The sequence below is a fragment of the Ictalurus furcatus genome, chromosome 14 (genome assembly GCF_023375685.1).
Source record: "Ictalurus furcatus strain D&B chromosome 14, Billie_1.0, whole genome shotgun sequence".
Classification (NCBI taxonomy): domain Eukaryota; kingdom Metazoa; phylum Chordata; class Actinopteri; order Siluriformes; family Ictaluridae; genus Ictalurus; species Ictalurus furcatus.
Genome location: NC_071268.1, coordinates 28,104,654 through 28,118,493, shown reverse-complemented (window position 1 = coordinate 28,118,493; position 13,840 = coordinate 28,104,654). Strand labels below are relative to the sequence as shown.

General features: G+C 39.6%; 1 protein-coding gene across 2 annotated transcripts in view; it reads right to left on the bottom strand.

Moving 5' to 3' along the window:
- col22a1 (collagen, type XXII, alpha 1) overlaps positions 1-13,840 on the bottom strand; it is a 77,715-nt gene that overhangs the window by 29,025 nt on the left and 34,850 nt on the right. Inside the window, exons 9-17 of one of the 2 annotated variants that reach the window (XM_053641013.1) lie at positions 12,540-12,659; positions 12,231-12,275; positions 12,047-12,109; positions 10,011-10,049; positions 7,965-8,018; positions 7,805-7,858; positions 7,648-7,701; positions 6,865-6,918; positions 4,303-4,347 (exon numbers count right to left, since the gene is read on the bottom strand). In XM_053641013.1, the coding sequence (XP_053496988.1) occupies positions 4,303-4,347; positions 6,865-6,918; positions 7,648-7,701; positions 7,805-7,858; positions 7,965-8,018; positions 10,011-10,049; positions 12,047-12,109; positions 12,231-12,275; positions 12,540-12,659 (528 nt within the window). The remainder of the gene's footprint in view (positions 1-4,302; positions 4,348-6,864; positions 6,919-7,647; positions 7,702-7,804; positions 7,859-7,964; positions 8,019-10,010; positions 10,050-12,046; positions 12,110-12,230; positions 12,276-12,539; positions 12,660-13,840) is intronic. The other variant, XM_053641014.1, reaches the window with a different exon arrangement.

Here is a 13,840-nt window from a genome sequence, read left to right as displayed (position 1 = left end):
TATTTAATTGCATTTGCAGATATATAAAACATGACAAACAAGCAGAAAAAAAACATACAGTAAACAGCTATGACATAAATGGAAACAAATGGTTTAAATAATAAAAAATAGGAATATTAACATTAAGTATGACAAAATTAAACGAAATTAAAATAGTAAAATCTCAATAACATTTAAAATAATCATAATAATGATAAAACATAGCTGCTAGCAGCGATTAAGGGGGCCAAGGACTTTTTGTCAGTTCTTCCCAAAACTTGTTCCCAAGAAGATATACTACATTTGAAGGTGAAACCTCCAGCCATAGCATAGTTACTGGCTCACTTCTTGTTTTCAGTAGCCCTCGCAAGTTGGAAATAAACTCAACGTGACTAATCTGGTGTCAATATGTAAGAACCTTGCTGAGGTATGCCTTCACTTCCTTTCTGGAGACACAGCCAGCAAATTCGTTTGCAAGTTATGGATGAACCGTTCTGCATATCAAAGATCCAGGAAACAGGTTTTGTTCAGGATCGGGCTCATGATGAGATTATGCATATTTTGTGATGACAAAAAAATTGTAAGAGAAGAAGCAAAAAAAAAAAATTGTCCAGTGAAATGTGTAAGATCACATGTAAAACAAATAATACAATACACTGCAAGTGTGAACGCAGCTTAAATTAGCAGTGAATTATTGTTGCTGTTGAGTTATGCACTTACGTTGTCTCTTTAGCAAACTGTAATCTGGTCATTGTAAAGTAGATACAGTATCTCACAAAAGTGAGTACACCCCTCACATTTTTGTAAATATTTGATTATATCTTTTAATGTGACAACACTGAAGAAACGACACTTTGCTACAATGTAAAGTAGTGAGTGTACAGCTTGTGTAACAGTGTAAATTTACTGTCCCCTCAAAATAACTCAACACACAGCCATTAATGTCTAAACCACTGGCAACAAAAGTGAGTACACCCCTAAGTGAAAATGTCCAAATTGGGCCCAAACTGTCAATATTTTGTGTGGCCACCATTATTTTCCAGCACTGCCTTAACCCTCTTGGGCATGGAGTTCACCAGAGCTTCACAGGTTGCCACTGGAGTCCTCTTCCACTCCTCCATGACGACATCACGGAGTTGGTGGATGTTAGAGACCTTGTGCTCCTCCACCTTCCATTTGAGGATGCCCCACAGATGCTCAATAGGGTTTAGGCCTGGAGACATGCTTGGCCAGTCCACTCACTACTTTACATTGTAGCAAAGTGTCATTTCTTCAGTGCTGTCACATTAAAAGATATAATCAAATATTTACAAAAATGTGAGGGGTGTACTCACTTTTGTGAGATACTGTACATACAGTGGTGCTTGAAAGTTTTTGAACCCTTTAGAATTTTCTAGATATTTGCATAAATATGACGTAAAACATCATCAGATTTTTCCGCAAGTCCTAAAAGTAGATGAAGAGAAACCAATTAAACAAATGAGACAAAAATATTGTACTTGGTCATTTATTTATTGGGGAAAATGATCCAATATTACATATCTGTGAGGGGTAAAAGTATGAGAACCTCTAGGATTAGCAGTTCATTTGAAGGTGGAATTAAAGTCAGGTGATTTCAGTCAATGGGATGACAATCAGGTGTGAGTGAGTGAGTGCTCGGTTTTATTTAAAGAACAGGGATCTATCAGAGTCTGATCTTCACAACACACCTTTGTGGAAGTGTGTAGTGGGGTGTGTGTCGTGGTTAAAACGTCACCCTTATTAACTACGTGGCCAATGAGCTATCTTCCTACCACAGTATATAAGTGGTTGTTTAGGCCTCCCAGAATGTGTCATGGTTGAAAAACCCGCCCCTTCCTTTCGTTGCTACGGACTACAGAGGTATGTGTTCTTAGCTTTGTCGCTTAGCTGTTTGATGCTAGCGTTGTCTACTTATCATGCGATTTACTTGTTTAGTGTGACGTTGGGCTACTGAGACTGTGTGCAGGTGTGGTGTGCTGCTCACTCTCAGTGCGGTGTGCCGTCAAGGCTCCCATCTGTGTAGCATGGTAGTTTAACGTAGCTCCGGTCGGAGCGCCAGCTGTTGCCGTCACAACTATTAAAGAAGCTATCATGATTTTCGTATGTGCCATCGTGAGTATCATGTCATCGGATCACGGTAGGTAAATCGTTTAGTTCTATCACTCGAGCTAAATGATCTTGCATGCTTTCCAAATTGAGGTTCTAACACCTGTTTGTTCTTAGGGTCCTCGATTTTGCATGCGTTAAGGCGGGCTGAGTGAGGTGTGGTCGTTTCGGTATAGCTCCTCCCCCTCACTCACAGAGCCACGTGGCTGATGATTCTGTTTGTTTTTGCTTTGTTTGTGCTTTGGTTTTGGTTTTGGGCTGCTTTGCTGCTTTTGGCTGCTTTATTTTGTTATTTTGTTTTATTTGTGTTTTCTACTGTCACTAAGATCAGTTTTATTGAATTCAACTGTTGTAACAGTCTTTATCAATTATCCTGATACTGCTATGTGGTAGTAGTGGTTTTGGTCAGTCTTGGTAAACTTGCTACCTGTAATCAGTTTGAGCTTGAGGTTATCTGTGTTTTTGTGACAGTGAGTTTGCTTTTGTTTTGTTTTTATTCTTTTGTTTGCCTGCTTCGAGCATATTGTAATTGATTTTTCTTGTGTCTTTGTGTTTTCCTTGTAGGAGCTGAGTGCTTCCTGATGCTGGGGGGGGGACCTCAGAAAAAGAGTTGTTGATGCTCATCAGGCTGGAAAAAGTTACCAAACCATCTCTAAAGAGTTTGGACTCCACCGATCCACAGTCGGACAGATTGTGTACAAATGGAGGAAATTTAAGAGCATTGTTCCCCTCCCCAGGAGTGGAGACCAACAAAGATCACTCCAAGAGCAAGACGTGTAATAGACCACGAGGTCACAAAGGAACCCATGGTAGCTTCTAAGCAACTAAAGGCCTCTCTCACATTGGCTAATGTTAAAGTTCATGAGTCCACCATCAGAAGAACACTGAAAAACAATGGTGTGCATGGCAGGGTTTCAAGAAGAAAACCACCGCTCTCCAAAAAGAACATTGCTGGCCTTCTACAGCTTGCTAAAGATCATGTGGACAAGCCAGAAGACTATTGGAAAAATGTTTTGTGGACGGATGAGACCAAAATAGATATTTTGGCTTAAATGAGAAGCATTATGTTTGGAGAAAGGAAAACACTGCATTCCAGAATAAGAACCTTATCCCATCTGTGAAATGTGGTGGTACTGTAGTAGTACCATGGTTTGGGCCTGTTTTGCTGCATCTGGGTCAGGACGACTCGCCATCATTGATGGAACAATGAATTCTGAATGATACCAGCGAATTCTACAGGAAAATGTCAGGACATCTGTCCGTGAACTGAATCTGAAGAGAAAGTGGGTCATGCAGCAAGACAACGACCCTAAGCACACGAGTTGCTCTACCAAAGAAGGGTTAAAGAAGAATAAAGTGAATGTTCTGGAATGGCCGAGTCAAAGTCTTGACCTCAATCCAGTAGAAATGTTGTGGAAGAACCTGAAGCAAGCAGTTCATGTGAGGAAACCCACCAACATCCCAGAGTTGAAGCTGTTCTGTACTGAGGAACGGACTAAAACTTCTCCAAGCCGATGTGCAGGACTGATCAACAGTTACCCCAAACGTTTATCTGCAGTTATTGCTGCAGAAAGAGTCACACCAGATACTGAAAGCAAAGGTTCACATACGTTTGCCACTCACAGATATGTAATATTGGATAATTTTCCTCAATAAATAAATGACCAAGTATAATATTTTTGTCTCATTTGTTTAACTGGATTCTCTATGTCCACTTTTAGGACTCATATTTATGCGGATATATAGAAAATTCTAAAGGGTTCACAAACTTTCAAGCACCACTGTACATGTATTACATGTTAATTAAGTTATCAGTGTATATAAAACAAACATGTGCTGTTAGTTTATATCCTATAATGCAAATTATTGGAAGTATTATCAAATCTTCATTCTCAGTCTCAGTCTCAGTTTGAATGAAATAATAATGTCAGTAAACAGTGAAACAGGAAACAGTGGCTGATGAGACAAAGGACAATCGCGGGTGGATAGATGATTAGAAAGTGGATCTGTATGCAGTCGAGTGCCCACGTCTCACTCCCAGGACTAAAAGGAAATCTGGAGATTACATCAGTTCAGCAGGATCTGTTTGAGCTATCAGTGTATACACACAGGAAGACACATTTCACTCAAATATGCAGCGTTTTAATTTAAGTTGCTATGAGTTGCACCAGGATTTGACTGAGAACCAGTTCTTACCCTCTCTCCTGCTGTTCCCTTTTCTCCTTTTTTACCCGGATCACCCTGATCACAGACAGAGAGAGAGAGAGAGAGAGAGAGAGAGAGAGAGAGAGAGAGAGAGAGATATTAAAGGGTTAGTTTCTCATGAGAAAAGCATGTGTCTTTTCAATTTAAATCCAAAGTCTATCTTAATATAAAACCATAGTTATCTCGTTAATCCAGCTGTAATTCCACTTCATACACACCGGAAATATATCATGGATTAATGTCACGTGGCTTAATCAGCTTGGAATCTGACCTGACCTCGACCCCTGTAAATTGTCCAGCTATAGTCCAAAATCAAATCTACCCTTTATCTCCAAGATCTTAGAAATGTTTGAAGCACAGCAGTTATGCTCGTACTTACATAGGAACAACATTCATGAAGTGTATCAGTCAGGATTTAGACCTCATCATAGCACAGAGACAGCGTTAGTTAAAGTAGTAAATGACCTACTACTGACCTCTGATCAGGGTTGTGTCTCCTTACTGTTTTTGATACTATAGATCACACTATTCTCCTTGATAGATTAGAAAATGTTGTTGGTGTTAAGGGAACAGTCCTCTCCTGGCTCAGGTCTTATCTGACAGATCTTTATCAGTTCGTCGATGTAAATGGAGACTTCTCCACGCATACCGAGGTTAAATTTGGTGTTCCACAAGGTTCTGTTTTAGGCCCACTGCTTTTTTTCTTTATAAATGCTACCTCTTGGTCAAACTATTCATAAACATGGAATTATCTTCCACTGTTATGCTGATGATACACAGCTGTATGTTTCAGCGAAGCCAGAGGACAGACAGCAGTTTAATAAAGATGAGGAATTTGTAAAAAGACATTAGACACTGGATGTTTTTTAACTTCCTATTACTTAATTCTGACAAGACACGAGTACTTGTACTAGGATCACGTGTGGCTAGAAGTAATCTTTCTGATCTCACAGTAACTCTGGATGGTCTTTCTGTTTCATCAAGTACAGCAGTTAAAGACCTTGGAGTGATTATTGACTCCAGCCTATCATTTGATGCTCATGTAGATAATATTACTAGGATAGCCTTCTTTCATCTTAGAAATATTTCTAAGATAAGAAATATAATGTCACTACATGATGCAGAAATACTAGTTCATGCTTTCATCACCTCTAGATTAGATTACTGTAATGCCTTACTGTCTGGATGTTCCAGTAGGAATATAAACAAACTCCAGTTAGTCCAGAATGCAGCTGCTAGAGTCCTAACTAGAACCAGAAGATACGACCACATCACCCCGATCTTATCCACACTGGCTCCCAGTGAAATCTCACATTGATTATAAAATACTACGATTAATCTATAAAGCACTGAATGTTCTCGTGCCACAGTACCTGAGCGAACTTTTTGTCTTTTATGATCCGCCACAGCTACTGCGATCAAAAGATGCAGGCTATTTGTTGGTACCTGGAATAGCGAAGGCTACAGCAGGGGGAAGAGCTTTCTTTTATAGAGCCCCACAGTTATGGAACAGTCTTCCAATTAGTGTTCGGGACTCAGACACAGTCTCCGTGTTTAAGTCCAGGCTGAAAACATATTTGTTTAGTCAAGCTTTTTGTGAATAGTTTTTCTTAGGTAAAGAAGCAGATCTAGAGGCTCACAGGCACAGAGTGTTGTGGTGAACTGGGATGTTTGAATGCTGCCCCCCCCTTCACACTTTCACGTGTTCTCCTCGTGATACTTCTGAGATACCAGTGATCCTGACCCCTTCTGCTTTCTGGACCTGCCTGATCCATCCTGATGCCCTACTTCTGGTTGGAGTTCTCATCCATTGTTAGTCACATGCTGCTGCTGAGGATGTCCCCACATGGTGCAGAATAAAGATCGTTGAGATTGCTGATGATGGTACCACTTAAAAACCATAAAGATGGCTTTGGACCTCAACTCATGTGAACAGATATGCTCTGATGGCCAGGACTACAGTTGCTATTATAGCCTTAGCACTGCAATGACCACAAACAGTTCTGCACTCAAGTCTCCATCAGTGAACAGTGGAGAAGTTCAACAAAACAGACTTCATGTAGAAACTGTAATGAATTTCTTGGTTACACAACTGCACTATTTGAGCATGTAGTATTAACACATGTATAGAAAGGATTTATTTATTTATAATCGCACTATCCGGTGTCACCCAGATGAGGATGTTTTCCCTTTCGAGTCTGGTTCCTTTCAAGGTTTCTTCCTCATATTGTCTCAGGGAGCTTTTCCTCGCCAACGTCGCCTCTGGCTGCTCATTAGGGATAAATCCATACAGTTAACATCCATATCCTGAATGTATATATTTCTGTAAAGCTGCTTTGGGACAATGTCCATTGTTAAAAGTGCTATACAAATAAAACTGAATTGAATCGAATCGTTTAAATTCAATACACCAGCGTCATTAAACTTCATAATTAACAACCTGTCATCTGAGCTCCATCAGAAGAGAGAAAATGGACTCCTGGATTGAAGGTGGAGTCTCATATTAGAGGTCAATTAAGAGGTCAATTATGAGGTTACACAGTGTTTACTTACAGGAACGCCTTTTGGACCAGGTGCTCCAGGGTGTCCTAGGTCACCTTGAATACCCTACGTGAAAAAGTAAATTAATTAATACAACATGAAAAACACAAGTGATTCCTATTCTGCACTGAAATACTGTTAACCCTCATCAACGTCCCACACTAATGAATATATCACCTGTAAGTGACTATATTTTCCTCCAAAGGGTTCTTCACATATGAAGGTTCTACTTGGAACCCTGCTCATAGGAAATCTCTCATTGATCCTTTTATTGGACAATTTGGGAATGCCAATAAGCCTACATGCCTCTGGTCTGGGGGAGGAAACCAGAGTACCTGGACAAAACCCCCAAAGCATGGGAAGAACATGCAAACTCCACGCACACAGGGAGGAGGCGGGATTCCAACCCCCAACCTTGCACCAAGAGGTGCAAGGAAAATGTGCTAGCCACTAAGTCACTGTGCCCCCTGAGACTCCTTCCATAAATGCTAAATAAACATCTCCATTTTTAAAATCTGTTCATGTGGAGAGTTCACTCTCTATGAGCTGTTACTATAGAAATGGCAACTTATTAATATAAACCTGTGATTTGCAGCTGCACTACTGTCAGAGCTGCTGCTACAGAAAATGAACCAACACCTGATGACCAATCAGAATCCAGAAATCAACATCAATTGCTTGTTCAACGTACAAGACACAAACAGAGAACTTCCTGGTTTTTAGAAGCTGTAGCTAAAAGAGGCTTGTTCTGGATTTTTATACTACTTTATCGTTTTTTTTTTTTCCCCGTCTCACCTGTGGTCCGAGTGGTCCGGCTAACCCCGGAGCTCCAGCAGATCCCGTCTCACCCTGTAACACACATGAACATGACATCATGATAAGGAAGGATTATTTCTGGCCCACGTACACACACCTGGAATTTACACACAGAGTGTCAAAGTGTTTTCTTCACCTGCTGTCCTTTGTCTCCCTTTTTGCCAGCAAGTCCCAGGAGGCCTTCAGATCCCTACAGAACGCATCGGCATGACTGAAGGAGCTTCACGGCACTCAGATCTATATAAAAACTCTTAAACCGTAATCTTAAACTGATTGAGCTTGTAGGTGTTTCTTACCCTCTCTCCCTTGTCACCTTTGACCCCAGGATGACCGTGCTCTCCACTGTCCCCCTGTGGACAAAGCGGGAACTTTAACACCAGAGCAGATCTGTGACACCCGCGTGAAAGGGTCCCTGACGTCATCTCAGGAAAACTAATAGATGAGTGTCTCCTCCAGCGGTGTGCAGATGTGAAGGTATAACACACTCAGTGTCGTGCAGCTGCAGTAAACTTATCAACGATGTGAAGCGGAGTTACTCTGTACTACAACGACCTTCAGATAAACCCCAATAATATCGCAACTAATATGATCTGATATCAATTTCTGTACAACGTATACACAAAAACAAATCTTGTTAGAAGACAACGAACTCACAAACATACCAAACATCTCATTTATTGCCGTTATTAACCCATGAAATGTGGATACAAACGTTACAACAGACAGCGCTAAAGGAACTCTCCAGCGTAGTGATAATGCGAACGATGGCTGACAGAAATCTCACGCTCTCTAAAAGAAAGCCGTTCTGCCTGCTGGACGCTGGCGTCCGTCACTCGTTAGCCACGTTAGCATTGCTAGGTCGAAGCGTTCCTTTAAAGAACATTCAAAGCACCTCAAACACACATGCGTTTGTGGCTTCATGCAGTTTAACCAGCAAACTCCTCAGAGGAACAACACTCGGGCTCGTCAGTTCAGCACACGGGCACAGAGAACTCATACGACACGCACAACACACACGACACACACAACATCAAATTAAATCAGTGTATACACTGAACAATAACGCAGTTAGAATGTGGGCTGTGTTCCTATACGCTCGATTTTCTCTCAGTAAGTACCGAAAAGAAGGATTTATCTTCGTAGCTTCAGTGATGACAAAAAAAACCAACAAACACCGCATTAGGCCAGTTAAGATAAAGCCTGGCGGTTCAACCAGAACGAAAATAAATAAATAAATGCAAATACCATCAGAAACTACGCAGCTTTTTTTCGCAGCGAGTTGCAAACAGATATTAGGGACAAGGTTCAGAGACGAGCTCTGCGTTTATAGGGTTTATTATTTATGACCTATTCTTACTCTCAGTACTACCCCAGTGAAGTTTAACAATATTGTTATGATTAAACTACTTTAAATAATATTCACTTCTTTAAATTGCATTGTATGAGGATATGAGTGTACAGTGTGTGGCATGAAAGTACGTAACTTTGTTTTGAAAAGAAGCGATGAGGACAAAAATGATCACGATCGGGCCAATAAATAAATAAATAAATAAATAAATAAATAAATAAAAAGAAAAACTGGTAGTGCACCGATCTCTGATTTACTAACATCTCAAAATAACAAGTGCTAACATCATCAAGGTTTTTTTTTAAATATATATATATATATATATATATATATATATATATATATATATATATATATATATATATATAAAATAAGGTCTGGAGCTATATTGTATGGAAATAAAAAAGCTAAACAACTAGATGATCACTCAATGTGTGTTTTGTTTTGTTTTATTTTGTGTTGTTTTATTTTGCGATGTTTTGTATTGTATTATTTTGTGTTGTTTTATTCGAGCCATCGCTAACATCTTAGCAACAGAAAGTTCTGGAGCTATTTTCTTTTCTGCCACTCAGCTGTTTCTCAAAGACCTGAAATAGCTCAGGATGCTTGTTGTATTTTTGGGACAGACATTTCTGCACCCACCCAGCACTCCTCAGCAGAGAAGTGTGTCTTTGTGTGTGTGTGTGTGTGTGTGTGTGTGTGTGTGTGTACGCTGGTCACCCTCATGGTCAGCATACCCGTAATTCCGACATCATAAATATGCAGAATTTTCAGTTTCCTCCACCCACATGGTGCAGGAGCTCCAACAACTTCATACAGCTAGTAAGAGTGTGTGTGTGTGTGTGTGTGAGCTGGACTGCATGTGAGGGTGTAGTTATAGTTCACTTTACAAAATCACACACACACACACACGGATAAGGACACGGGACATTAGCATGCCATGCTGTGTTTTTATCCACACTGAGGAGTTTGTCTGGTAAATCCATGATCTTACCTTCTCGCCTCTATCTCCTTTGATAGAGAGAGCCTTGCCCTGCAAATAATCCATCAACAACGATCGATTATTGTTCCAGGCAGAGAGAGAGAGAGAGAGAGAGAGAGAGAGAGAGAAGCAGCACAGATGGAAATTAGAAAACACAGTGTATTATCTTTGAAATGGAATAATCTTCTGAACAGGATGTTTTTAATCACTAAACACTTTTAATTTTAAGGCTGCTTCATGCGATACCCACTTCTTCACATTATTATTATTATTATTATTATTATTATTATTATTATTATTATTATTGTTGTTGTTGTTGTTGTGGTTACTACTGTATTACTTCTTATACTACTAATGATCATTTACAATCACAAGTGTAAATTATAATGATTAATTATAAATATATGCGTATAATATGTTAGGAAATTATTACTTAAAACATCCAATTATAATTCATTTATCATTTTCATTTCTTATTTCTAATTAGTGATTTACTGTTACACCTACAGCGCCCTCCACTAATATTATCACCCTGGGTCAATCTGAGCAAAGAGCGCTGTGAAAAATTGTCTTTATTGTTTCACCTTTTGATCTTCTGTTAAAAAAATTCACTACAATGCTCTGCTCTCATGGATATCAAGCAATTACAAACGCAACACAGGTTCATCCAAACAATATATACACCTTTCTTAAATAACCCCCCAGGTCTTTACCGTCTATAGACTACTAGTCGCATACCTTTTATATTTCTCTTTCTTTCTCTCATCCTCTATTTTTTTGTGTGTGATACTGAGCCCCTGACGGCTTTGACCTTTTCATGATGAAACACCAGTCAAGCACGGACGCTCGCCGCCCTGTACTGTACATCTCTATCTCTCTTCCTAACAGCACGCCCAGTATCTCCAGGGATACCAGATATATAATCACATGCAATCATAAACTGTTACCTGAATTAAAAAAACGAGAACGAAATAACTTACTAATTAATAATAATAATAATAATAATAATAATAATAATAATAATAATAATGTACTCTCTCTCTTGTGGGTGCGTGAGTCGGGCGGAGGCGGGGGTGTTGAGGCGTTCACTGGCGCCCCCAACCTGGTGCCTAGAAACGGCGCTGCGTTCTCCACTTTTCCATTATTATTTTTTTAAAGCAGGTCAAACTGGCTTGCTCTAGAACTAAGCACCAGTGATGTCCAGGCTAAGATATGGCATCATGTTGTTACCATGGCAACAACTCCAGCAAATCAAATCCTATTTACAAGATCTGATCATTTAACTAAGCACCAGTGATGTCCAGGCTAAGATATGGCATCATGTTGTTACCGTGGCAACAACTCCAGCAAATCAAATCCTATTTACAAGATCTGATCATTTAACTAAGCACCAGTGATGTCCAGGCTGAGATATGGCATCATTTTAGTTTATTTTTTACCATGCCAATGACTCTTTTTAACAAGGGTACTTACAAGGGCTTTTTTAAGGGTTCTTTAGCTAGTTAAGATGGTTTTTAGCTTCCTGAAGAGGTTCTACTTGGAACCCGCTGTGCTATCTACACAGAATCGACCCCATATAATCTACCCTAAGCCCTTTCAGGTGTACAGTGTGATGCGCAAACTGACGTAGCCAAAACAAGGAATTTTTTTTTAAATGGTTGATAATTCACTTGTGTATATTTTTGGATTGTATATATTTCATAGTGATAGTAAGCCTAGCTAGTTGTGAAGAACCCAAACCTTCACAGTACATACTGTTGTATTGCTAACTCGCTAACGTCACCTCGTTGGAACACACGTTCTAAGACTTCGATGATGAATAAAATCTCTGAGATTATGAAGTAAACGTGGGGAGTCGAATATAAAACTGTTCATGTATTTGTTAAATACATTGTTTTAAATCACAAGGCAGCCTTTATTTAAAAAAAACAAAACAAAAAAAAACTAACTAGTTAATTCCGCAAACCTGTCCAGTATAAAATAAACCTGTCTTCTAGCACTAATGTAACCAAGGTCGCATGAATTAGTAAGAAATCACTTTTTCCTACAAGTTCTCCTTTCTGCCCTTTAGGTCCTTGTGGTCCTGGAGTGCCCTGAAGGCCCGGATCTCCCTGTGGATGTACAGTTTAGAGGACAGAGTTGAGGAGGAAATGTCTGCGCGGCAGAAAGCAGAGGATATAACACACAAACTCCTTTAAAACATCAGCTGAATTAAAGCGACTGCTTTATGACCTTTTCACCCTTAGGGCCTTGAGCACCGGGCAGACCTGTCTCACCCTGTAGATAGTGAGAAAGAGAGAGAGAGAGAGAGAGAGAGAGAGACAGCGAAGAGCGATAAAAGAGAGAGAAGCAGATGAGAAATTGCCATCCAACCTTACATTATGTGTGATATTTACATCGTCAGAGTCTGCCGAGTGTAAATATATCACAGCTGTATGCTTGGTTTCATTTTCATCCGTTTGTATCCATTTGCAAGTTTATTCATGATCCAGTTTTCCTAATGCACTCTTGACCTTTGACCCCTAGGCATCAGGGTCTTACCCTCTCCCCGGTGGTGCAGGAACAGTTGACGGTGTGTTCTCCACTCTTCTGCTCTCCGCTCGTAGGAGTCGGGGTCGGGAGTAAAATAGGCGTGGGTTCAGTGACCACCTGCTTAGGGCACTGAGACACACACATTATTATTATTATTATTATTATTATTATTATTATTATTATTATTATTATTTTACGCAACATGATATGTTATTACTATGTGATCATGTGACAAACATGTGAAAGTGCATTTCAACTGATCTGGAGAGACAGAGATGGCTGTAATAATTTAAGGAGCAGTTCATTTGAGAAACTCTTAATGTACAACCCCAATTCCAAAAAAGTTGGGACGCTGTGTAAATTGTAAATAAAAGCAGAACGCAAATCTCATAAAGCCATATATTATTCACAATAGAACGTAGAAAACATACCAAATGTTTAAACTGAGGAAATGTGCTGTTTTAAGGAAGAAAATATGGTCATTTTGAATTTGATGGCCGCAACACGTCTCAAAAAAGTTGGGACAAGGGCGACAAAAGGCTGGAAAAGTAAGTGTTACTAACTAAAAAGAAACAGCTGGAGGCTACTTGGGAACAGGTCAGTAATGTGATAAAAAGGGTATCTTAGAGGGGCGGAGTCTCTCAGAAGTAAAGATGGGTAGAACTTCACCGATCTGCGAAGAATTTCGTCTACAATTTGTGGAACAATTTCAGAATAATGTTCCTCAATGTAAAATTGCAAAGACTATGAATATCTCATCATCTACAGTAGATAATATCATCAAAAGATTCAGAGAATCTGGAGAGATCTCTGTGCGCAAGGGACAAGGGTGAAAAGCAATACTGCATGAACTTTGGGCCCTCGGGCGGCAAAGCTGATTTGTGTATGACACTGATCATTTAAGAAGCTGATCGTTTAAAAGTATATTTTTTATGATGCTGATCATGTAGCAATCTAATTGTTTAGAAGCTGATCATTTATGACACTGATCATTAATGATGCTGATCATTTAAGAAGATGATCATTTGAGAGCTGATCATTTGAGAGCTGATCATTTGAGCTGATCATTTGTGAGCTGATCATCTGGGAGCTGATCATTTGGAGCTGATCATTTGAGAACTGATCATTTGGAGCTGATCATTTTGGGAGCTGATCATTTGAGAGCTGATCATTTGGAGCTGATCATTTGAGAGCTGATTTGTTTGACACTGATCATTTGTGAGCTGATCATTTGTGAGTTGATCATTTGGAGCTGATCATTTGTGAGCTGATCATTTGAGAGTTGATCATTTGGGAGCTGATCATTTGAG